General features: G+C 38.8%; 1 protein-coding gene across 1 annotated transcript in view; it reads right to left on the bottom strand.

The window, feature by feature from the left end:
* Positions 1–26,935, bottom strand: part of LOC127639000 (voltage-dependent calcium channel subunit alpha-2/delta-1-like) — a 117,205-nt gene that overhangs the window by 57,855 nt on the left and 32,415 nt on the right. Inside the window, exons 4-6 of the mRNA XM_052120797.1 lie at positions 5,534–5,593; positions 3,139–3,174; positions 2,861–2,996 (exon numbers count right to left, since the gene is read on the bottom strand). Coding sequence (XP_051976757.1) covers positions 2,861–2,996; positions 3,139–3,174; positions 5,534–5,593 — 232 coding nt within the window. The remainder of the gene's footprint in view (positions 1–2,860; positions 2,997–3,138; positions 3,175–5,533; positions 5,594–26,935) is intronic.

Here is a 26,935-nt window from a genome sequence, read left to right on the forward strand (position 1 = left end):
ATGGATTTAGAGCTACAGCATCCTGTGATTTTGAAAAGCATGCAGGCTGGTGACTTTACAACAAAGGAAAACATCATAGATGACTGTGGAGCCGCACATGGCTGAGATCAGCTTTATACTCACTCAACTCATCCACGCTTTCAGAGTAGGACACATTGGGTTGAAGAGTCGGGACTGAACTAAATAAACATTGTGTGAGTGTACATAAGAAGCAGCAAGCACACACAGAGAGAGCTAAATAAAGCTGTTTGACGCAGACAGCCTTGAGAATGTTCGCTCTGATAGATGGAAGAGAGCTCTTTTGGTAGTAGAGCATGCTAACTTATGTCAACTGCTTCATAATAACATTGAAACACTCACTAACCCTTACCCTTTTTAAGAAGAGAGAGAGAGAGAGAGTGAGAGAGAGAGATTCTCTTCACCCTAATTCTGTCATAATTGACTCTAATTTACTCTATCTCTATCCCTTTAACGGGAGGGTTTGTAGGGTCACTCAGGGGCCAGGTTTGCTGACTTTAAGTTGGGCTGCTATTTAAAATGAGTCTGTGGTTTTTCCTCAAGCCTTTGGCTGTCCACACCTGACAGTAATAAAGTTAGCTGAGCTGTGGCTGAAAGACTGATTTTATATACTAATATTTTAGTTCCTGTGCAATGCCACAAAACTAGAGCAGATGTGAGGATGAGTGAGCTGCCTGTATACATTGTGTTTGTGTTTGTGCTTGATTTTGATGACTCATGACTCATCTCGGACTTGAACATTAATGACTCAGATTTGGACTTGAGCATTGGGTGCATTCCGACTGGGAGGAGAGGACTCGTTACAACAGTTAACTTTTGCGTTCTGCCCTTATATGGCTTGAGATCACATACATGTCATGTCATGTACCGGTTGCACGATCGCAAATCTCTAGCACACGGATTTCCTTTGCTTTCACTCAAAACTAGATGCATACTCTCAAATCTCCCTGCTCTCTTTCAGAGAGTGCGTGTGTCAATCAAAACCTGTCAAGTGTACTCAGGGCTGGACTGGGAATAGAAATCAGACAGGATTTCGCATAGCAACTGGCCCAAAAGTTGTTGAGCAGGGGGGGTTGTTCGCTGTCCTTTTCACCGTTTTGTAGTCCGTTCCGCCCCTGATCGGCCCCAAAGTGCGTCTGCCCACCGGGAAAATGCCCAGTATGCCAGATTACCAGTCCAGCCCTTTGTGTACTCGCAAATTTATAATAACACAAAATAAATCTGCCTCTGTTTATTCATACAAATATTCTTCCTCTGTAGATGTGGAATAGCTTAAGAGAACAACAGAGTTTGAGGAATCAGCTCGCCATTTGGTCTGTAGTGCATAATACATGGTTAAAGTCATACTGTAAGAATGATATTCAGATGCTCACTGACAATGTAAGAGACATGAGCATATCAAATACAGAAACCAGTAACAAAGAACATGTTGCGACTCAAGTCCTCTCAAAACTTTCACCTCTTGCAAGTTTGCCTAGAACACATCAAGTACTTTTCAGAATCTATGTGGCGGCACATATGTAGAAAATTCGAAAATATGTGGAACTAATCATTATTAAATAATGATTATGAATTATAATTATAACAGGAATATAAGATCACGTTGATGTGTGTTCATGCGTTTATGACAGATGCAGTTTTACATAGAGATGGAGACTGGCTCGTGTGATGCAAGTTTATCACAAATGTGAAGTAAAACGGTTGTTAAAAGGACAAACATCCATCCATACATGAAAAATCATGTGAACTGCTCAAACACCTGAATTATAATGAATTTTGATAATATAATACTAGAGTACAACTGATAAAAAAATTAAGTTCAAATAAATGGCAACAAGGCACTGTTGTTTACAGTAGAAAGTAATTTTTCTGTCATCTCATTTTTTGTTTCCTTGATTATTGTATAGGCCTACAAACAACAATGTGATGATAGATAGATAGATAGATAGATAGATAGATAGATAGATAGATAGATAGATAGATAGATAGATAGATAGATAGATAGATAGATAGATAGATAGATAGATAGATAGATAGATAGATAGATAGATAGATAGATCAATCGATCTAGAATGTCATGGTGGACTCATGCAGCAATTTGAGTTTAATCTTTTCGAAAAATATATATGACTATTTGCTCCCAGTCCATTCAAACAAACTTGGTTTTTCTCCATATCTCTTCCCACTCCTCAACTATCGACTCATCTACCACATCCGGGCTGCATCCGAAAACGTAGGCAGCTGACTTGCTGCGTAATCAGTTAATGGCTTAACAGACAGCTGTTTTGAATTAATGGAACTCTTAAGGAAACTGGTCTCCAAACAGTTTGAAAAGCACCTTATTTTCATCTTGCCTCCGAATACAGCCTCTGAAAGCAGCATTTTCCTGGTTTCAGATGTAGCACCGGTTTCATGGTCATGCCTAAAAATATCTATTGCCCTCTTGGTCTGAGGTTTGTAATCGCCATAGCAATGCAAGAGCACACGTAATGTATGTACAACGGGACCACATGTTGGCCATGCTTTGGCCAAGCACTCGCGTCTGCGTTTGTGTACATGCGTGAATGTTGGCCTTAAGAAAAAAAATACAGAGATGGTTTTGTTATTGTGTATATGGTTTCTTGTACAACACACTTCAAAAGGCTCAATGTGTGTGCACCAATAAACTTAAAATGGCAACAGAGTTGTGATGTTTTTGCTTATTTTATGACATAGCAAGGACTCGTAACTCAGACTTGTGTCCACTCGGACACAATATTGGTGACTTGGACTTGGACTCGGACTTGAACAGTGAGGACTCAGACACGTGATCTAGTGACTTGACTACAACACTGGTACTCACAGCCTTCGTAGATGTCAGTTGGGATGTGCACTGCTGTCGTGTTGTATGAAACAGGCCGTTTGAAATCAGGATCCTCTTTAAAATCTAGTCTGATCCGGTTCTGGGGGACCTGTGCCTCTGTGTCATTAATGTCGAACTAGGGGCATAAAAATTAGCCAAACACATGCATCTAGTCAAAAAACTACATCTATTTACATCTGCTACACGTGGCTACCTGGTTAGCTACATCCTAAGAAATGAAATACATGAGAGTATTTTTCAAATAGAAAGTCTCGTACCTTGTCCTTGGCATTGTAGTAGATTGTGTCATTCACCTGTTCAACAAAGAGTGGATGGAGAAGAGGTCAGTGCTTTTAATTATTTGGCATGTTTAATTGGGAATATGCAAAGCTGACAAAAGGATCACATTGTGTACTTCTGTGTTAATTTGTGGCACTGTGCATACTATGTGCAAATATGTTGTTGTTTAGGGCTGTGTATCTGTGTGTGTAGTTTAGCATTGTATTTGCCTGTTTTGTCCTACTTTTTGGCCATGATTGTATTTTAATGTATTTTGGGGTTTCCATGCATATACTGTGTTTTATACAGTATGAATGTGCATCTCAGTGTGTATTTACATCACACTGTTTAGAAGCATTTATTTGCAGTGCTATTTGTGTGTGTGGAATTTTTTAAGGTTACAAACTGATAATTACAAGGGTATTATGCTATAAATGTGGTTTATGAGGACATTTCTAGTGTCCCCATAATTTAAATCGCTTAAAATAAAACATAAATAAACATACTAAACGAGGGGCCTGGGTAGCTCAGCATGTATTGACGCTGACTACCACCCCTTGAGTCGCAAGGTTGAATCCAGGGCGTGCTGAGTGACTCAATCCAGGTTTACTAAGCAACTAAATTGGTCCGGTTGCTAGAAAGGGTAGAGTCACATGGGGTAACCTCCTCGTGGTCGCTATAATGTGGTTCTCGCTCTCGGTGTGTTGTGCATGGATGCCGCGGAGAATAGCGCAAAGCCTCCACACATGCTACGTCTCCGCAGTAACAAGTTCAACAAGCCACGTGATAAGATGTGTGGATTGATAGTCTCAGATGTGGAGGCAACTGAGATTCGCCCTCCGCCACCCGGATTGAGGAGAGTGACTGCGCCACCACAAGGATTTGGAGCGCATTGGGAATTGGGCATTCCAAATTGGGGAGAAAAGGGAAAAAACTTACAAAAAAAAACAAATATACTAAACAATGTTTTTTGAAAATGTAAAAATGCAGTACGTTTTTTGTGAGGGTTAGGTTTAGGGTTAGGGTTAGGGGAGCGAATCTATAGTTTGTACAGTATAAAAACCATTATGTCTATGGAGAGTCCTCATAAGGACAGCAGCACCAACATGTTTGTGTGTGTTTGCGTGTGTGTTTGGTTGTGTTGTCTAGCTCTGTTGTGGATTTGTATACACAGGTAGAAGTTGTAACTCATCTCTGTGCTCTCAAAAAACAATATTTTTAATTTTGTGTGTGAATAGTAATGATTCAGGTGTGTGTGTATTTTCTTCTGGGCTTATTCTCCTCGCAGTGTGAGGGCACTGTCAGGACTAGCGATATCATGTTAATGACCGGGCTCACTATATGACATATGGTTGCCTTGGAAACATAAGAGTGGATCATCACTGACTGGCACCGCCTGTCCTACTAGGCTACTATTCACTATTGTGCCTGACACTTTTTTAGGTTATAATACACTATTTGTCGATACATTGGTTCACAGACCACCCTAAAATGGATAAAGGCTGTGACCTTTATGCTTCCCAGCATCAATGGTATTATGGTGCCATCATGTTTTTAACATAGTACCATGATAATACCATAGATTCTGTGGGCATGTACTATGGTAATACCATGTTTTTTGTCATGTACAATGGTATACTTAGATGTACCTTGGAGTACATGATATATATGGTGTAATATACTATATATTAAAGTACCATGGTGTACTATCTTTCTCTTTCCCTTGTACACAGACATCATTAATCCACTCTTGTTGCATTTAGCAGAAAGTTAATCTCTCTCACTTTGTAATACCCCATATTACTCTTTGTTCACTCTCTGAAAAGACCACTCTACTTTCATAGGCTACTTAAAAAGGCAAGCAAGTGAATATAGACACACAACATCTGATCCTGTTTTGAAATTAAATATGGCTATTATACAAATCTGAATGACTTATTCACACAATGCCTGACTGACAAATCTATAAGACAACACTGAAGCAATCCAGACACCACGCATCTGTTTATCTGCTAATTAGAATTGATATTTCAGTTCATGGGCGTTTGAAGTGTGTCAATGCAACAGATGCAAGATCTGAGAGAAAGTATGTCTGATGAAACATTGATTGAACATGGAATGGACATTGATTATCTCTAATAGAGGTAATGTGAGGTGTGTGTAAATGTTCCAGATATCCCATCATGGATTGATGAGTTAATAAAGAATAGAATTATAAGAACGCCACAAATGTGCAATGGATATTAATGGTGACTGAGACTAACTTAAATATGAGACACCTGTACAAGAGTAAATAAATACACAATTTAGATTTTTAGGTGAACTACCCCTTAAATATCTTCAGCCAGTGTGTGTTTCTATTTGTAAACAAATTATGTATGTGGGAGGCATTACGTCAATATCATCCTTCCACTGGTGTTCCTTCTGGAGCTTTTCTGCAGTCTCGACCAGTGCCTACAACACAAGGAACAATGAGAGAGCGTTACAGAATGTATAAACAAACTATTATTAAACAGTTGTATGGAATACTTCATTCTGAATGGTCAGTAATGGCATTATGACAGCTAAACAGTATTATTACATGGCTCTCTGGAATACTTGATTCTGATTGGTCAATGACGCCATCTAGCGGTCAAATTTTTCTCTGTAACAAATGCACATTCTGGGAGTTAGACTTTTATCCGGCTTCTGCGAGTCATCCAACTTTTCATCACATTTATTTGGATAGTAGCCATGTATTCAGTGGGATAATGTACAATCAGCCATTTGTTTTCGCAAAATAAACCCCTTCAGGATGATACAACATCCTGATCACCCTGTTGGGGTTTATTGTGTGGTAACAACCGGCTGATTGTACATTATCCCTTACTAATTGGCTTTTGTCCTAATAAACACCTTCAGGACCATTTTGTGATTGGTCTTTGATAGCTTACTGTACATTCCACATATCACCTCAAACCAGAAACAGACACTGTGATCCAGGCTAACATCAGTTGATCATCCAGTTTAGTTTATCTTCATTGAACTTCTCGAATTGTCTCACCTCTGACCAAATCTAAGCACATTTGGGATCATTTCAATGTGTTCCAGTTACTTTACAACCAAACTAACAATTATAAAGATAAAGATAAAGGCAAAGCCTATTTCAAATTATGTTTACATGCATTAATTTGGCAGATGCTTTTTAATCATGTATTTGGAGTATATTTTTTTTAAATATGTGCATACCCCTTCTTGAAACTAAACCCATTATTACATTGTTTTGGGGGGCTAGTGGTGGCTCAGCTGTTAAGGCTCTGGGTTGGGGGTTCAAGCCTGCACTCTGACCCCAATTTAGTTGGGATATGTGAAAACAACTGCATTTAATTGCTCTGTACCTGTACTCTGCACAGTGACAATAAAGTTGAATCTTAAGCTTACATTGGCCTTGTTAGTGCCATGCTCATATATTTGAAATACAGGAACACAAATTATCAATCACTTTTATGAAGCAACAACAGACCATTGCACCTGCTGGTCTATCAAACAGGTCATTTGAATCAAATATCAGGTAAATCTGCCCTTTAATATCATTTAAATCAGAGTCAAGGCACAAAACAGGCACATTTTTATCAGAGTGACATGCATTCAGCCATTACTCTAGATTCTCTGCCTATGAGAAAACCCCTCAGTGATGGCACACTAAATTTAAACACCAGCTCAGGTTTAGCCCAGGCCTCCTCAACTGATTAGGTTAATAACAGTATGATGGCACCATCTTTAATCTGCCATGCACTAGAAACTCACTGTGTGACAAATTTCCCCCCGGAACTTTCGTATCTCGTTCTCGAAACTTGTCCTGAAGATTTTCTTTTTTTTTACTGGTCTTGAAATGAGATATGAAGATTAGAGTTTGGTGGTGTCAAATTAATCTTGATAACCAAGGGACCAAAGGCAAATTAAGAAATTCTCATTTGATGCCTGGCAACACAGACCACACGCAATGAGGTTATACTTTGAAAATATAAACAGTGATTGGTAATTTTGTGGCTGAAACATGAATAATAAAATATCTGAGCATTTCAACTTCAGGATTTTGTAGGGTTCTGTCCAGAACAACAATTGTGAGCTGATTCAAAAAGATCCTAACAAGATGCTACAAATTTGCTTAGCATTGCACTGATATCACCACTCCCAGCTTAAATAATGTCAGAGGAACATAATTAATGTGCCAGCAGCAAATTAAAGCCAACATAACCACTTTTTGCACAATCTTAAGAGCACTTTGTAGGTTTTTCATGTTGTAGTAACACAATGTAGTGGACCTTTAGTCACAATTAACAATTACTAGATTAAAGACTGGCCCCTTAAAGATTCAAATATGTACTCTGAGATCAGAGTTTCCCTATTACAATAAGACTAAGAATAAAGTTTCTTTAAAATTGTCTGTTCCTCCAGGAAAAATGAACAAACAAGTGCAACTCATGGTTAGATGATGAAACCTCTCCACCCACTTCAGACATCCCATAATAAACCATTGACCCCAGGGTTTACGCACTCAGCCAAACACTCTGATGAGCTGTTGCCATAACAACCCCAGTGGTGTGGTTTCATTAGAGCGGACTGGGGTGTGTGTTTGTCTTAGTGCAGGCCCCTGCTGGCACACGATCCAGTGAGGGAGGGTTATCTGTGTTTCTCAGACGTCACTATAATGTCTTTGCATGGCAAGAGCCATGATTTTCATCATCAAGCCTGCCTCAGCATGGACACATCTAATCTCATCTCGTCTGTCAAGTACTCGGAGGTGCCATTAGTCTGCGTTACTTCTAATACTAACACTGTATTCTATACTTACAATTGACAACTTTAAAATCAATTGTTTAGTAGTTTTCCATCGTTTTTACTTTGATCACTTCTTTCGCAATGCTTCCCTCATCAAAGACGGTAAGTCTTGTGACTTTGTCTTTTTTTTTTGCCCGATTTTCAAATACTTTTTACATTTATGCATTTGGCAGACACTTTTATCCAAAGCGACTTACAGAGCCCTTATTACAGGGACAATACCCCCAGAGCAACCTGGAGTTAAGTGCCTTGCTCAAGGACACAATGGTGGTGGCTGTGGGGTTCGAACCAGTGTCCTTCTGATTACCAGATTACCAGTTATGTGCTTAGACCACTACACCACCACCACTTTTTGCATCAAATCAACATTTTTTAAGTTGTGATTCACATCGGAGCTGGTAAGTTTGGTTTATGGCTTAGAGTTCTTTTATAAAACATTTTATGAAGTCACCATGGAAAAATGTTATATTTTGGAACCCAGACAAGACAGCTTTTTTTCTCTTCAACTTCAAAACATTTCATACCAACTGAAATCCAGCAGTTATTCAGTATATGTAAACGTGCCATACAGGGACCTTAATTGTTCAGCATTTTTTAGAATCTGTTTGTTGTTTTTAGCATTTCTGGAAATCCAATTCAAAGCTTGGAGTGACTTACAGTCCATGGCATCAACCCGCTCATACTATACTGGAGATAGAGTACACGCTGGACAGGTACTTGTGCTCAAAAACAACTACAGACCACAACTGGATGGAACAGAATGAAGGAGTCTCCAGGCACTTTTTTTAAGTTTTTGTAAAATGTATGTAAACTCCTCCCCTAAGATGGAATACTTGGTTGATTTATCTGTCAAGCACATGAGTTCACTCACTTCTGGTCTCTTGCCACATTGTAAGGGGCAAAAGTCATGCCACCTGCCACATACATAACTCTTCAAAGCACAGTGCAAGTTTAAATGTCAGATAGGTATCAGAATACCAAGTAGGCTAAAAATATGAAAATAAAGACACATCCCATCAGGCAGTCCTGCTAACGTGAGTGCCAGTGAGTGACAGTTGGAGAGGAAAATAACAGACCGAAATCTAATACCATTTTGTCAGAAACACGCATACACATGTAATGCTTTGCAGCTAATTAGACACTCTTGTAAAGCAGCTCTCAGGTACAAACACCTGATGTGCAAGGCATCACTGTACATGCTGACAACACAAACATCTGCTGCTATTGTATATTTACCCTGTCGTTCCCAGAATACGTAGAGAAAAAGACAAAAAAGACATCAAAGAAAGAAAATAAATAAATAGACCAGTAAATCACATGTAAATTCACACACTCACACATGACTAAAAACTGAGGCTTATATGTGCCCTGTTGCTCTACTAATCGAATGACTAATTATAGCAATAATTAAATAATATATGGTAGATCTCCTTTGATGAGAGTATTCTGATGCTATAGAAGTCGAAATCCATTCAAAACATCCAGTCCGTTCATTTTCCATGTATTTACAGCAGTTACCCAGCTTGAGTCTCTGTATGAAAATGAGAGACAGAGAAACAACAGCTCTACATCCCGCCATTAAAACACGTTTAGTTGGGCACTGACAAGATCTCTATATGTTAGCCAATTAGTCTTTGAATCCTGCCACAGTGTTGAAGGAAGGTGGAGATAATGGTGTGGAATGCCGCAGGCTGGATTTATCATCTCTTCCTGACGTTTTTTTTTTTTTTAAGAGTCTAAATTTTGATCATTATTTTCGTTTCATCAGCTGTTGGCTAGAATGCTACAGAGGTAAATCATAAAATAAATTTTAAGTTAAATGAGCATGTGTGTATTTATCCTACTCTGTAAACCAGAACAAAGAAGCAAAGCCAGCATGACAGCTGGGAAACAGAATGAACACACAAAATCCCTACATATAAAATTGCTGTCTATAACAAAATACAGTACAGTACATATTATACATCTCCCTGCAAAAAGTAGTGTGGCGCAACCATGGTACTGTGATGGTATCCGATGGTTATACCCCAGGATATAACTATCTTCCCAGGGTGCTTTAAAATACCTCGAGACCCATCTAATGGTAAGGTTGGTGCTGACTACTTTTCTACAAATATGTGCTACATGGAGAGTTTTCACTGTTGCACATCATCTCTGTGTTTGTATCAGCATGTCTGCACTCATCCCCGTAAATGTCAACGGGAGAGAATAGGGTGAAGGGGGCCCCAAAAAATAAATAAATAAATAAACGTATATACATACATATACATACATATATATGCATGTATATGTATGTATATACATACATATACATGCATATATATGTATTTATTGATAAAAGGATAAATTCAACTGAGCTTGTACCAGCCCAGTAGGGGGATCTCCCTGCAGGATAATAATAGTAATAATAATTATGTAATAATTTAATAACCACTTGCTAAAAAAAAAGGTGTCGTTTTAAAGCTTCTAGCAGATCCTACCAATTCTTAAATAATGTTTTTTAATTTGCTGACAAATAAGAACATTTTTGTTCTCATCATTTGCAAATTTATCACAACAATTATATTCAGAGTTGGTAAAGCCTTAAAAAGATGAGATACCCATGTGTTATATATCATTAGAAAGGTCTCAATTAGTAGAATGCAAAGATACAACTTGTATCTTGTTGAGTCCAAACTGTAGTGAGCAATAGTGTATGAAATTCCCACAGACACATATCAATATAATAAACAAAAGTGTCTTTTTTGTCACTGTGGCAGGGCAGAGGGCGGGGCCAGGTCATGAAGGCGGTCAACACACACTGTGTGTATTTGTATGTGTGTGTGTGTGAGTTGGCTTTTGTGGTTTACAAGGGCATTTCTTTAGGTTACACGCTAGTAATTATGGGGGTATTATTTTATAAATGTGGTTTATGAGGACACCCCTAGTTTCCCAGTAATTCAAAAGGCTTTAAACACATACTAAATGTTTTTTGAAAATGTAAATATGCAGAAAGTCATTTTGTGAGGGTAGGGTTTAGGTTTAGGGGATAGAATCTACAATTCGTACAGTATAAAAATCATGTAGTCTATGGAGAGTCCTCATTATGATAGCCGAACCAACATGTGTCTGTCCAAGGACTTTGTATGTGCAAATACACATCCATATATGTGCTCAAGGATTGGGATGCTCCTGAACACTTAATATTACTGTATTTTGTAGTCAAATCATTCATTTCCAATGACCGGTCATTTTTAACTGGGAAAACAAGTATAAAAAAGTCAAATTAAACCAATAAAACCTAAAAAAAATAAAATAAATTGTTGCGTGTGTTTTTAGATACAAAGTGTGAACAAAGTCAAGGAATTGTATTCCTTGAAAAAAAATTACATTTTAAAACATTGTCCGGGTCAAAATGACCAGAACACAACAAAATGGTTAATGCACCTCTGGTTTTACCATGACATTTGGTATATCCAACGGTACTGAATGATTGGCATATTTATATACTATGGTATTAACATGGTACCCCAGGGTATTTAAAAAAAAAGCCATGTTTTTTTTTTTTTTTTCAAAGCAAATGTTCAACACTCCATAGTAATACCATGATACTTTTTTGTTAAGTCACTTTTAGAAGTAAAAATACATTTGTCACACGCAGTTCAATTTAAATGAACTAGTGAAGGCAAAACAATTATTAAAACAGCTTTATGTATGTTAAAAGTAACAGGAAATCATCCATGCTGCACTATAAAACAGCACTCTTTACCCTTAAATCAAAAGGAAATAAAAACTTTGGCTGTAAGCAACAAATTGAAGTACGAAATGATTATCAAGTAGCTTTCACACCTCTAATTACAGATTATAAATAAGAGACTATGATCCCTTTAATGCTCATTATGTTGAGCCTGGCATATTGGCACAGCATGGAGGCAGGGAAACTGTGCCGGCTTGCCAGACAGGAAGAGAAGTCCATTAGGAGGAATTTTGGCTCAAGGCACACAATGTGTAGTGGAGATAAACCATTCGCCACTCTGCCAAGTCCAACATACAGAAACTGGCTTCTACAACTACTCTTCATCATATGGAAGGGCAGTCTGAGGATAAGAGATCTGCTCCACACCACCACAACATGTGTTCAAACAGATGAATCTGTGTATGCACCTGTGTGCATATATGTACTATTGACAGTTTTCTATTTGAATCAGTATGACAAAGGCAAATATTGTTAGCCCATTCTGGACCCATTGATCTTTTAAACGGACATTTCTACCCTGAGCTCAGTAAGTGCAATGTTTTACACTAATGATGCTCACTAAAACAGTTTTGCACATATTAAAGATATCCTGTAGGAAAGACAAATCACCAATGAGAGTTGATTCTCATAGGCATCATTGAGATTACATTGAGGTCACCATGAAATCAAAATTGACCATTAACTTTCTTAACACATATTCATCTAACACATTCAGCTGTTTTTTTTGGGGGGGTTGTTTTTCACACACCTGCACATTATGGAAGTAAATTGGGTTGTAAATGCAGTTTCATGTTGAGTTTATGTCTCACAAAATAATAATCTCACACGTGTCCACATTTCAATCACTGCTGAGTTTCTTTCTACCCCACATTAATTAATTTATCTTTTTCACTCTTCATGCTCAACGATCTTATATTCTGTTGCTCCTCTTAAATACAGACATCCTAAAACTAAATCTCAACATTGGTTGGACGACCATACTTGTTCTCTAAGACAGACTTGCCGCAAAGCTGAGCGGAGATGGAGGAAAGATCCAAAGCTGAGCGGAGATGGAGGAAAGATCACCTCACTGTCTCATTTGAGATTTTTAAAGATTGCCTGGTGAAATTTCAGAATGCGTCAAAGAAAGCCAGGGCTAAATACACTGCGTGCCCAATTATTAGGCAAGTGAGTATTCTGATCTCATCATTAATTCCATGCACATTTTCCAACTCCAAACCATATAAACTTGAATTCTTATTGGATTTGATCATTTTCAGATGGTATGTATTTGTGTAATTAGGGAGGGTGTGGCAAAAGTAAATAACACCTTATATCAAGGTGTGCTTAATTATTAGGCAGCTTCATTACCTCAGGTAAAATGGGCCAAAATTGTCCACCGGACAATCAAGCATTTTATTGTGAACAGTCAACAAGGGTGCAAAAACACATGGCGAAGAAAAGGCACAAATTAACTGCAAAAGACCTGAGAAGAATTAAAAGGTCCTTACCTTTAAAAGAACCTACCAGGAACCCATTATCCTCCAATACTACCACATTCCAGAACTGTAACCTACCTGAAGTGTACAGAAGTACAAGGTGTAAAGTGCTCAGAGACACGGCCATGGTCAAGAAGGCTGAAACATGACCACCACTGAATATATTCACAAGTTGAAGCGTCAAGATTGGACAAATAAATACAAAGGTTTTATGGACAGATGAAATGAGATTTACTCTTGATGGACCAGATGGATTGGCCCGTGGCTGGATCACTAATGGACAAAGGGCACCATTTCAAGTCAGGTGCCAGCAAGGTGGAGGAGGGTTACTGGAATGGGCTGCTATCATTAAGGATGAGGTAGTTGGACCTTTTCAAGTTGAAGATGTACTGAAACTCTCAAACCTACTGCCAGTATCTGGAAAGTACTTTCTTCAAGCAGTGGTACAGGAAGAAGTCTTCAATATTGAAGAAGGCCATGATCTTTATGCAGGACAATGCTCCATCACATGCATCCAAGTACTGCACTGCTTGGCTAGACAGCAAGGGCCTCAAAGATGCCCAAATAATAACTTGGCCCCCTTCCTCGCACACTTAAATCCTAATGAGAACTTGTGGGACCTTCTCAAATGTGAGATTTACAGTGAGGGAAGACAATGCACCTCTTTCAACAGCATTTGTGAGGCTGTGGTTGCTGCTTCAATGAAGTTAATCGTGAACAGATCAATAAACTGACAGACTCCATGGATGGAAGGCTCATGGGAGTTACTGAAAAAAAGGGTGTCTATATTGGTCACTTAATATTTTTGAAAGGCCAAAAATGTTATTTAATTGTCATTTTGTGTTACTTATTTGTTGCACCTACTCTACATATTGAAAATGAGTTGGGAGAAATTATTTTTGTAATTTAGATGCCTAATAATTCTGCACACTTATATTTTTCCCTGAAAAAGACAAAACTCACTTTTTCTTGGTTAACCATTCAAGTTTGAGGTTCAATAACATTTTGGATTGACTGAGATCATTGTGTTTGTTAAACAATAAAATGAATCCTGAGGAATACAATTTGCATAATAATTGGGCATGCAGTGTATATCTCAGAATTAATCAGCAAACATTGTCATAGACCTAAAATTGTGTTTACAACTATAAATTCAATAATTAATCCTCGTCTTTCCCATAATCCTGAAGCATCTACTTTATCTACAAGTTTTTCATTGATAAAATTGAGAATATTCGATCTACAGTCACCAATCCTACTTCTGATATTTTTTTGACTGTTCTGTTGTCTCTGCTACTTTTCATAGTTTTCACCAGATATCATTAACTAAGTCACTCACAGTTGAGTGACTTAGTTAAGCATATGAAATCTACTACCTCTACAAATTATGTTATTCCCTCCCATATTATAAAAGCTACTTTACAAATGGATCCAGTATTCAAACAGTTATTAATTCTTCCGTAGTTTCTGGTATCGCCCCTGAATGTTTTAAGCACATTGTTGTTCAGCCTTTGCTTAAAATACACAACTTGGATTACATTTTTTTAAATAATTATATGCCTATTTTTAAATCGTCTTTTTTTGTCTAAAATATTTAAGAAAGTTATTTGGTCCCAACTGCTTTAATTTTTTAATTCGGTTGGGATATATGAACCCTTTCAATCAGGTTTTACAGCTTATCATAGTACTGAGTCATCTCTGTTGAAAAAGACAAATTATCAGCTACTTGCGGTCGACTCTAGGAAAAATACAGTATTGATTCAGTTGGACTGTACTGCCGCCTTTGATACAGTGGATCATAGTATCCTCTAGTCACGTCTTGAACATTGGGTTGGCATAAAGGATACGGCATTACTCTGATTTAGTTTATATTTTAAACATAGGACTTTCTCAGTAGCTATGTGCCAGTTCTCCCCTTCCTCTGCTTCTGTCGTCAGTGGGGTTCCTCAGGGTTCCATTCTGGGGCCAGTTCTTTTTAATTTGTACATGCTTTCGCTTGGTGATATTATTGATATTGGTGATATTATATTTTTTAAATAGTATTTTATTGAATTATAAAGTTGAATGTGCTTTTGCTACCTGCCTGTTGTTACATTTGTTTATTAATTGTTGATTTATTGCATTATACACTTTATAATGTGTTTGTAATTTTTCTGTACAGCACTTCTGTCAGTGTAAGCTGTGTATAAATGTGTTATATAAATAAACATTACTTACTTTTAGAGTTTAAGAAGTGTTCAAACATTCCTCACAAAATACTTTGAAGACTAAATTATCTGGGGTTTACCATCCACAAACAGTTATATACTGTAACTACTGTATGTCACAAATTGTCTCTTTTGTTCTTCCAAAAAATTTGGGAGAAAGATCTAATACTGATCTAATCGAAAACTCAAATAAGTCCCCTTAGCAATCAAAGATCAACCTTTTAGCCATAAAAATGTCTTCTGGATATTGTGCAACATAGACAAAACTCAAAGATCAATCTCCTATATATATTTGCATCTTTCCTTCCTTTTTAAAGAAAGACCTAAGAAACCAGTGAATCATTTGTAAAATTCCCATGTTCCTGAGGTCCCATTAAAGTTTGCACACAGTACAGGGTGTTTAAACAGGAGTGAACACATCTCCAGATACAGTCCCACTGTGGGTGGACAACACTGTAATTATGCAGCTCAACATTGTTTTCGATGAGACTTTAACTACTGCCAGCTCTCACACTAGCTCTTCATTATGTCTGATATCAAGCTGGGGAGTTAGCATAACGTTAGTGTGAACCTTCTATCATTTGTGTCTTTCTGTCCTTTGGAGACAGGCGCTATAGCTAAGTTTAGCAGCATCGAAGTAAGGAGCTAAGATACCGTAGCAACCAAGCATCACGGCAACCATCAGCCACTAGGATCTGTTTACATAGACTGGTGATGATGCTTTTGGTAACATGACTGTAAATGGGCTTTTATACCGTCAGTGATTTTAAAGCTGGAGTTTGCTGAGTGGATGCATTACTGGTATTGTCAGTGTGTGTTCCTATTGCTGGATGCATTAACGATATTGGTGCGCTGCTTTTGCCATATACAGGGCTCCAGACTGCGACTAAAATGGTCAAAAATGTGACCAAAAATAATTGATTACGAAAATCATTTAAAATCTAGTCAGGTTGTGTGCGTTCATATGCGGTTTCGTCAGATATCATCTTGTGAGTTATTGAGAGCGTTATCTTTAGAGCATGCACCAGTGTGTCTCGTGCTCCTTTTCACCCGTTCTGTTGTGATGAGATCGCTGCATGCAACAACAAACCCAGCGCGAGAGAGTCGTGACCAAATTACTCTTCTGAACCGGGTCTTTTTCATGAAACACCCGAAAAGAACTGAGGTTGTGAACTCAGGAGCTCAGGTTATCTGTCTGAAACAGAGTCACTTTCTCAGCGAATCACCTGTCTGTGAGCTCACAACTGGAAACGCAGACATTTCAAAATAGACACATTTTGACAATTGAGGATACTCACACACAACTATTACACAAGGTGCAAACATTAATTGATGCTCAAGAAGGAAACACACTACTATATGCATACTATGCTTTATGTAAATATCTGCTTTTGTAGATTTTGAAGGTCAGTACTAAATTAAAAAAAATTATCTCTTATATTTGTATAAATTATTAAAGGGGTGTGAACATTGATGAGACAAATGGGTAATAGATGTCTTCATAGAGCACGTTTACATTCACACCAATATACTGATAACTCCCAAAAATCTGAGCAAAAAAACCTTGTTTACTTGAGATTTCAAATAATCAAGATTCTCTGCATTTGATGTCAAACCGTGAAGAGACATGTGCACAACACTTGCATAAACTTGATAAGCAGGCAAGAACACCAATAAAGGTGTTTTACATGCATCACAAAATCTGGGTAATTATGCAAAAATCTACCCTTGTCAACCAGTTTATTCTTATGCCATTTTTTGACCTTTACACCAATAAAGGAAAGCTGGTGTTTATATTACCACAAACATTGTCGGCGTCTTAAGGATAAACAGTAAGGTCATGCATGTAAGTTCACAGATACTGGTAGTCGACATCTGGGGTGGGTTACTGTGGTTCAAGCCACAAATGTTTTCAGTAAAGGCTGAATGTTTATTCATCATGTAGTGAAGTCAAAAGTATCAGTGCTCTGTAACATGTTGACTCTAAAATATATAAACAAAAAAAGAAATGTCCTCTCACTTTCAACTGCTTTTATTTTCAGCAAACTTAACATTAAATATTTGTATGAACATAAAAAAATTAAACAACTAAGACATAAACTGAACAAGTTTCACAGACTTGTGACTAAAAGAAATGGAATAATGTGTCAAAATCAAAAGTAACAGTGAGTATCTGGTGTGGCCACCAGCCGCATCAAGTACTACAGTGCATCGCCTCCTCATGGACTGCACCAGATTTGGCAGTTCTTGCTGTGAGAAGTTACCCCACTCTTCCCCCAAGGCACTTGCAAGTTCTGGGGGAATGGCCCTACCCCCGCTCCCTCCGATCCAACAGGTTCCAGACATGCGCAATGGGACTGAGATCCGGGCTCTTGGCTGGCCATGGTAGAACACTGACATTCCTGTCTTGCAGGAAATCATGCACAGAATGAGCAGTATGGCTGGTGGCATTGTCATGCTGGACGGTCATGTCAGGATGAGCCTGCAGGAAGGGTACCACATGAGGAAGGAGGATGTCTTCCCTGTAATGCACAGCGTTGAGATTGCCAGCAATGACAACAAGCTCAGTCCGATGATGCTGTGACATACCGCACCAGACCACGATGGACCCCCCACCTCCAAATCGAGTCCAGGCCTCGGTGTAACGCTCATTCCTTTGACGTTAAACGCGAGTCAGACCATCACCCCTGGTGAGACAAAACCATGACTTGTCAGCGAAGAGCACTTTTTGCCAGTCCTATCTGGTCCAGTGAAGGCGGGTTTGTGCCCATAGTCGACATTGTTGCCGGTGATGTTTGGTAAAGACCTGCCTTACAACAGGCCTACAAGCCCTCAGTCCAGCCTCTCTTAGCCAATTGCAGACAGTCTGAGCACTGATGGAGGGACTGTGCTTTCCTGGTGAAACTCAGGCTGTTGTTGTTGGCATCCTGTACCTGTCCCGCAGGTGTGATATTCGGATGTACCGAGTGTTGTTACACGTGGTCTGCCACTGCGAGGACGATCAGCTGTTCTTCCTGTCTCCCTGTAGTGCTGTCTTAGGCGTCTCACAGTATGGACATTGCAATTTATTGCCCTGGCCACATCTGTAGTCCTCATGCACACAGCAAGGAAAAAACAATGCCCTGGTTCTTCCACTGAAATTTTTCAGTAGCCACCCAAGTAAAATTTAGGACTGCGGACACAGATGTAATAATAATCTCACAATTAGCCCTTTACACACGCAAACGGCTTCTGTTTAGATTCGATTAAAGGTTTTTTTGCATGAGTGTAATGGAACAACTCGAGCCATTGATCTGCTCAGCACTAATCTACTGTATGTCTGGAGCGTGTGCACATTAACAGCCATTTGAATTCTAGTGAGAATTTTCTATTTCAAAAATATATATTTTTATTTTTATTTTGTTTTATTACATATCACTCTTACAAAACTGTGTCACGATTTTACAGTAGTAACACTGTGATATTTTGACATAAATGTTTCATATTAAAAAATCTATTAGGTAGAATCTATACTATTTAAACCATTAACACATTATGGTTTACCTGTGTGTACAGTATATTGCTCTCTAAATATAAGCACAAGTACATAAAGGGCTTTAAATTCTGGACCTCCAAGACTTGTGGCCAAATAATGAAAGTTTTATTCCAGTTTAATATATGTTCTGTTTGAATGATGTTTGAAATTAGGAAACAAATGGGATAATAAATATAATGGGCTCAACTCTTAAACTTCCTGTATCGTTAAAATAATGTCACTTGATACATGCATTTATACTTGAAAACCATGAACAAAACTATGCAAGCTCCAAGAAAATACGACCCAGGATACATTTATTACAGGTAGTGTTTTTTGCTACGGTTTTTTGCCACTTGATGTCCAATGTAAAATTTGGGTCCCGAATCAAATCCATTTGAGAACTACTTTTGTAAACTACCTTAAGGCACCTGACGAATCAATAAAAGGCTAAAAGGAAAAAAGACTTGAATTACAGAAAGACAAGAGGAACAAAATAAAGGACAAAAGTGTTTTTTGTAAATCATGTTTTTAAGTACTTTGTGTTAAAAGCATGCAGTTCCTGATATTTGAGCATATCTGAGGCTGAGACAAAAGAAACGCTCCTAGTCATCACATCCTATAGCTGTTCATTTGTAAAAGGTTAATCTTTTCTCAACTTTTCTGCATTGCTGGACACACCCATATTACACTGCCATCAAATCGCTGTTGCCCATGATGCATCAAATCATGAACTCTCTCTTAAAATTAATGACTTCCAAATACTTTGGAAATATGTGTCAATTGGGCTTTATGCAACAACCCAGCCAGTAAAATTAATAATCTCATTACTTGATGAGATCATGAGGACAAATACAAAAAAGGGCTCCACCCCTTTTCAGAGTGGTGTAACGGAAGTCATTGTCATTTACGCTGCTCAATTAGTTGAACTGTTTGACATGTATTACCTGTGACAGTTCCGTTTGTCCTCTGATAATCATTCGGTCACTCCCTTCCACTATTCTTTAAGTCCTCACTCTATCCCATCACAATGAGTGACTAATTCATTGCATTTCCCAAGGTGCACTTCTCCTTCCTATAATCTAATCAGTCAGTCTAGAATTTTTCTGAAATTGAGTAAGACTAGGAACATTGTTGGTGTTGGGAGAAAATATTAGATTCTAACTTCATCATTTGCAAATATATCCTGTAAATATTATGAAGGAGGTAGGTGGGAAATGTTCATGAAACTCATGTCACAAATAATGTTGGTCTAAAAGACACAATCAAAGTATGACCTGTATGACATCATAACAGAGCCTAAATGTCTCATGTTTCAGAGGTGATGTATTTATAGGTATTTGTGTATATATATATATATATATATATATATATATATATATATATATAGTCTAGGTTTTTCGGTGGGAGCGGTTAAGAAAAGTTTGCCTTTGTCTTCACTTCCCCTATTTCGAGAGAAATAGAAAGCAACAATCTGAATAATTTATTTATAAGCAGTGTGGTTGTGGCAGTGATATCGAAGTCAGACACCATCCCCCAGAGCAGTTAAAGAGAGGTGAGATCATATGATGAGCCCTCAATCAATGTAAGTCTATAAAACTAAATTCACAAGTTCAATTACTTATGAAAGTAATAGCACACATCTCCTCAACATCCCATGCAATTTGAGGTATTTCTCATGTCCAAATCTCAAAGAATGCAAGTTATGCATCAAAGCTGAATAAGTTTGGTTAGAGATTTGTTCAGATCCCTTACCCCAAGTATAAGCAATAGTAATAGTAATAGCAACCTTTCAGTGCACATCAAAGAGAGACAGAGACAGAAAGACTGTTAGGATAGGAAGCAAGTGTGGAGAGGAGAGGGAAATGGTTTCTAGAGATATATTTGGTGTATGAACAGTATCAGCTCATTGCAGTCAGCAATCTCCAATCCAGTTTCCAAATGCTCTTATGATATTTAGCTGTCTAAGGATCAGCACATAGACTGACTAAACTGACTGCTGCTGTATCATATGCTATATCAAAGAGCTTCAACATAGTGAGAGACAGAGAGAGCACAAACAAACACTCCCTTTCCATCTGGTCTTTCCCTTTTGATGGATGAAAGGCAAGTAGTGCTCTCTCTCTCTCTCGTCTCTGTCTTTATTTAATTCTCCCTTTAGATACAGCAGTTAGTAGGTGGTTTCTTAGATCACAAGTACCATTCTTTCTACAAAGAAAAGCAGTTCATACTCTGAATTACTTTGATTTGACAACACACACAGGTCTGATAAAGTCCTATCCCTAATATTTCATTTGTTATAATTAATCTTACCTTATAGTTTGATTACATAAAATTAGATTAATTGTATTTCATTTGTAAAGTACTTTTTTCACTGGATTAGGCTAGTGTCTTGCATGGCAGCTCTGTCACCATTGGTGTATGAATGTGTGTATGAATGGGTGAATGTGTCACAGTTTAAAGCGCTTTGAATACCGTTAAGGTTAAAAAGGCACTATATAAGTGCAGACCATTTACCATTTACCTGTGGAATGGTCGTTAAGCCACTAACAGCTAACAGACGGTAGACAATTAAGGTCACAGTTATAAAAACTTAGAGACCTTTCTACTGACTCTGAAAAACACCAAAAGAAAGATGCCCAGGGTCCCTGCTAATCTGCGTGAATGTGCCTTAAGCATGCTGCATGTAGGCATGAGGACTCCAGAGGGGACCAGGGCAAAAAATTGCAATGTTTTGCAGTTCCATATTGTGAGGCACCTAAGACAGCACTACAGGGAGTCCGGAAGAACAGCTGATCATCCTTGCAGTGGCAGACAGGTGTAACCACACCTGCACAGGATCGGTACATCCAAATATCACACCTGCGGGACAGGTACAGGTTGGCGGCAACAACAACTGCCTGAGTTACACCGGGAAAGCACAATCCCCCACAGTGCTCAGACTGTCTGCAACAAGCTAAGAGAGGCTGGACTGAGGGCTTGTAAGCCTGTTGTAAGGCGGGTCTTTACCAGACATCAGCAACAACGTCGCCTATGGGCACAAACCCATCTTTGTTGGACCAGACAGAACTGGCAAAATGTGGTCTTCACTGACGAGTCGTGGTTTTGTCTCACCAGGGATGATGGTCGAACTCACGTTTATCATCGAAGGAATGAGCATGGATCGATTTGGAGGTGTAGGGTCCGTCATGGTCTGGGGCGGTGTGTCACAGCATCATCGGACTGAGCTTGTTGTCATTGCAGGCAATCTCCACACTGTGCTTTACAGAGAAGAAATCCTCCTCCCTCGTGTGGTACCCTTCCTGCAGGCCCATCCTGACATGACCCCACGAGCCATACTGCTCATTCTGTGCGTGTTTGCCTGCAAGACAGGAATGTCAGTGCTCTACCATGGCCAGCCATGAGCCCAGATCTCAATCCCATTAAGCACGTTTGGGACCTGTTGGGCTAGGACCATTCCCCCCAGAAATGTCAGGGAACTTGCAAGTGCCTTGATGGAAGAGTTTGGTAACTTCTCACAGAAAGAACTGGCAAATCTGTTGCAGTCCATGAGGAGGAGATGCACTGCAGTAATTAATGCAGCTGACTCACCAGATACTGACTGTTACTTCTTTTCTTTGGTGTTTTACGTGATTTAATTGGTGTTTAAGAAAACACTGTCTCTGCCAGCAGTCAGCACCTTCAGTTTCCTGTTGCACAGCATCCTTATTCATGACCTCACATCAAACAACCTCCGTTAACTCACATCGACTGAGCAGACAGCTGCTGATGAATCACTCCAAATTAAAGCCACTTGCTGATCAACTTAACCGAGCTGCCAGTCAATCAATCAATCAGTCTTACCTAATCTCAGTATCCCACAATCACATTTAGCTTCCAGATCAGTCAGGTGCAATCCAGCAGGCCTGTGCAAATATTGTTTCGAATAAGACATGATCTGTAATCATTCTGTGCCCGAGTGGTGGCTCAGGAAGAAACAACAGGAATGTGATCAGCGTCGCAGAATCGAGAATGTATGCTGATCGTCACCGTGACAGCTTACTTCCTGTGGTAGAATAAGAGCCCAATACATCATTCTCTGGGAAAAGTGTTATTTTGATTGGCTGCCTTTTGATGGCAGTCCAGTGGTTAGTTTGGAAATTTGTAAAAATAAAAACAGGGGTTAGGAAAAGCAGGCTACTTGAGCAGCTATATGGGTGAGCAATGTGAAAAAAAACAAAAGTGTAGCTGAAAGCACAACTGAAAGCTGGAAGTCAGTTTTAAAGATTTGTGTATACTGACTGGCAAGAAAGGAGTTAGATTGTCTGACAAACATGTCCAGATCTCTCCACAGCAACCAACTGTGTCCTAACCAAGCATGATGCAACAAGTTATTTGCCTGTCCACGCTGAAAGAAAAAATGCTGTGCGATGAAACAAAATCACAGGCAATCAGAACATATTTGACATTTAATAAACTACGTCCACACTAATACATTTTCATTTGAAAACACTTTGCTATGTTTACAACTCTTATCCATACTAGAACAGCATTTTCCTCTACCAAAAATGGAGATTCTTTGTAATTACTATCGATAACTGCATATGTTAGAAAACTGAAAACAGAGTTTTCAAACTTAAACAGATGAGTGTGGATGTGGTCTTGGGATTTGAACTGAAAACCGAATGATTTTCATGAAAGTGCATTATTCCGTCGTTGCAGACGGGATATTGCAGTTAAATACCCTGGCATTGTTTCCTGCACTACTATTCAGCTGCAATGAAACCCAGTTGTTGAAACAGAAGTTCTGTACATGCAACACGATCAGTGTAGTCTGATTCCTGAACAATTGACTATTACGAGAAGGTTCTTTTGAATACACAGCACACAGCGTGACCAGTGTCATTGTTTCCACAGGATTTTGTGAGACTGTGGTGAGTAGACCTCGGATACATGGTCCCCCAATTGAAAAATGTAACATTTGAAAGTTAAATGCATCAATCTGGTGCACTTTGAGAGCAAAATTAAGAGGTTAGATCTATGAAGATCTTTGTGCTCTTGTAAACAATTTTATGCTCTGATAGTAATTTAACATCCTGTTTGTATAGATATGCATGATGATGGCATGGCAAAAAAGTCATACCCTCAAAGCATGCTAAACAAAAAGGAGTTTAACGCAGTTCAAAAACTTAAATGAAACTACTCTGACCTACTACCCCTTTCTCTGCTGTCAAAAGGGGTGTCCCCTGCTGCCCCTATGGGAAGATTCTGCCCTGCTGCCCCTCTCTGAATGTCTGTCCCTTTATGAGAGTCAGCAGACGCTGCTTCTGCTACCTGGAGAAAGCTGTCTCTTCTGCTACAAAGAAGCAAGTAACGTTCAAATTCCACAGTTACTCCAGTTTATTTCTTGGCAAAAGCTTATGAATAATCTGTTTGGCTATTGAGTTTCTATCTAACTATGCTAGATATCCTAGCTAGCTACCTCTGTATCTGTTTCTTCCTCATGTGGTGGATTTCACTCTCTCTTATTGAAATATTTAAAAATGCTCAATGCTGACTGACTGGGAGTGAGAGATGGTTTGCCAAAACAACGGTGCAAAACACAATGTGGCGGGCTGCCACAGTCTAGGTAATTAATGAGTGTAGTCCAATAACCGAACAAATGACTCTCATGAGCCTGATCTTTAAATCTACAGCGTGAAACACAACCAACGAGTGCCCTCCAATTCCAAAGCGAATTACTCTCATGAGAAGGTTCTTTTCAATCCACAGCACAAAACACACAGTGTAGTCCAATTCCTGAAGAATTCAGTAATTTGAATAAGTATTACATTTTGTATTTCTAAATATTTATTTGTTAAAAGTACTAAAAGTATCTTTAACCATTAATTTCCTTACAATTCCCATCCCTAGGAAATATAGAGTGGGAATTTGGAACAATAAAATTTCACTTGGGTAGGGCTACCTTGCGCGACGCAGCAGAACAAGAAAGGTGACCAATAAAATGTTGCTGTTGTTTATCATGATCGAGGCTGGTTAGGACAAAAATTCTGATTCACATGGGAGGTATAGCTTTTAACACTTATCACTTGTCACTTTATCCCATCACGCCTGGCAAGGACAGTGTCACTTCTTGTTATGCTGTTTATTGGGATGTGAGCTACCATAAACATGAACTGTATAATGAAGCTGTACTAATTAAAGGTTTAACGACTGCTAATATAATAAATTGACTAAGTGAGATGCTATTTCATCTAATGCCTTTTATAATTAATCAGTTACTGGAATAAATTATTAAACCTTTGCAAAGCGACAAACCTTTGCAGCGGTGTGGACAGAGCAGAGTCTCCATTAACAGTCATTGCAGGATTGACGTTAAATCATTGGACACAGATACACTTCTCCTCTACGTTTTTTTTATCCCCGTACCTCCCCAGTTTGGAATTCCCAAATCCCACTACTTACTAGGTTCTCATGGTCGCACGGTTACTCACCTCAATCTGGGTGGAGGAGGACAAGTCTCAGTTGCCTCTGCTTCTGAGATAGTCAATCCGCGCATCTTATCACGTGGCTCACTGTGCATGACACCGCGGAGACTCACAGCATGTGGAGGCTCATGCTACTCTCCACAATCCACGCACACCTTACTGAGCGAGAACCACAAATCATGACCACAAGGAGGTTACCCCATGTGACTCTACCCTCCCTAGCAACCGGGCCAATTTGGTTGCTTAGAGAACTGGCTGGAATCACTCAGCACACCCTGGATTCGATCTCCAGGGGTGGTAGTCAGCGTCGATACTCGCTGAGCTACCAAGGCCCCCCAGTTCTCCTCCATGTTAACTACAAAATTGGCTCAGCTACAGTTAGTGAAATGACATGGAAGAATGTGAAACATGTGATATTTGATTCACTGGAGATGCCAAACTTGGCATATTTGGGAATCTTCTAATTATAGTAAAAGATGTGCAAGTAAACTGACTAACACAAAAATTACTGACTAGTTGCAAATATATATATATATATATATATATATATATATATATATATATATATATATATATATATATATATATATATATATATATTAGGGCTGTCTTTAACGTGATTTAACATGTTAATTCAGTGTGATTAATTTTACAAAAAACAACACGTTAAAAAAATGTATATAATTAATCGCAATGCCCCCGGACCATAATAAGGAAGATTCCTGAGAAATGCAAGCTTGTAGTACCACCTGTTTACTCCAGAGGGCAGTAAGTGAAATTTCAGCTGTATGAGCAATGCACAGTTTATACAGTGAAGAAAACACTTCAGTAGGCAGAACAACACAAATATGCATGACATTCTTGCATTAAAAACACTCGGAGCACAAATGCGAACTAAAGGATCTCAAGATGTGTTTAAAGATTGAGTATTAAACTATATTTAACTTGACACAGTGACCTAAACATCTGATATTTATGATGCAACGTACCTGAGAAGCTACACAAGCATGTCTGATGCAAGTGTAAATTGACGGGTCCTTAAACAAGCCCTCATAATAAATCTCCAACTGATTGACAAATTCACTTGTAACATGGATTGCTGTGAACTGTGTGCCAATGATTGACTTATGATCAATAATATGGTAGTAAACAATATATTGTATTCTTGTGAGAGATCAACCAGGTTTGATTCCACCCCCCACTCAACGATTGCTCTCACCGGATTACTAATCACACACACCTGTTCACAATTAACAAACTCACCAACTTGCACTATAAAGCACTCACCGAAACCCCAGTTCAACGTCAAGCCTCCAACAGGAACAAACCCTCACCGTGATCTTCTGAACCCTTGAAACTTCCCGATTGCTGACAAGTAACGTTAAAACTTACCTGAATGCTTCTAACTTCTATGTCCACATTCTGTTGTCTCCAGGACTCCTGTTACATTTCCTATCGCCAGTGCCCGTGTATCCCTCTGATCTGCCAGTGAGTCTTCTGATCCCGTTTCCAAGTATCTGCTTCTTAAAAGAGAGGATTTGCATCACTGTCCGGTGATTACTTGATTCCCACA

Source organism: Xyrauchen texanus, chromosome 47 (genome assembly GCF_025860055.1).
Source record: "Xyrauchen texanus isolate HMW12.3.18 chromosome 47, RBS_HiC_50CHRs, whole genome shotgun sequence".
NCBI classification, from domain to species: domain Eukaryota; kingdom Metazoa; phylum Chordata; class Actinopteri; order Cypriniformes; family Catostomidae; genus Xyrauchen; species Xyrauchen texanus.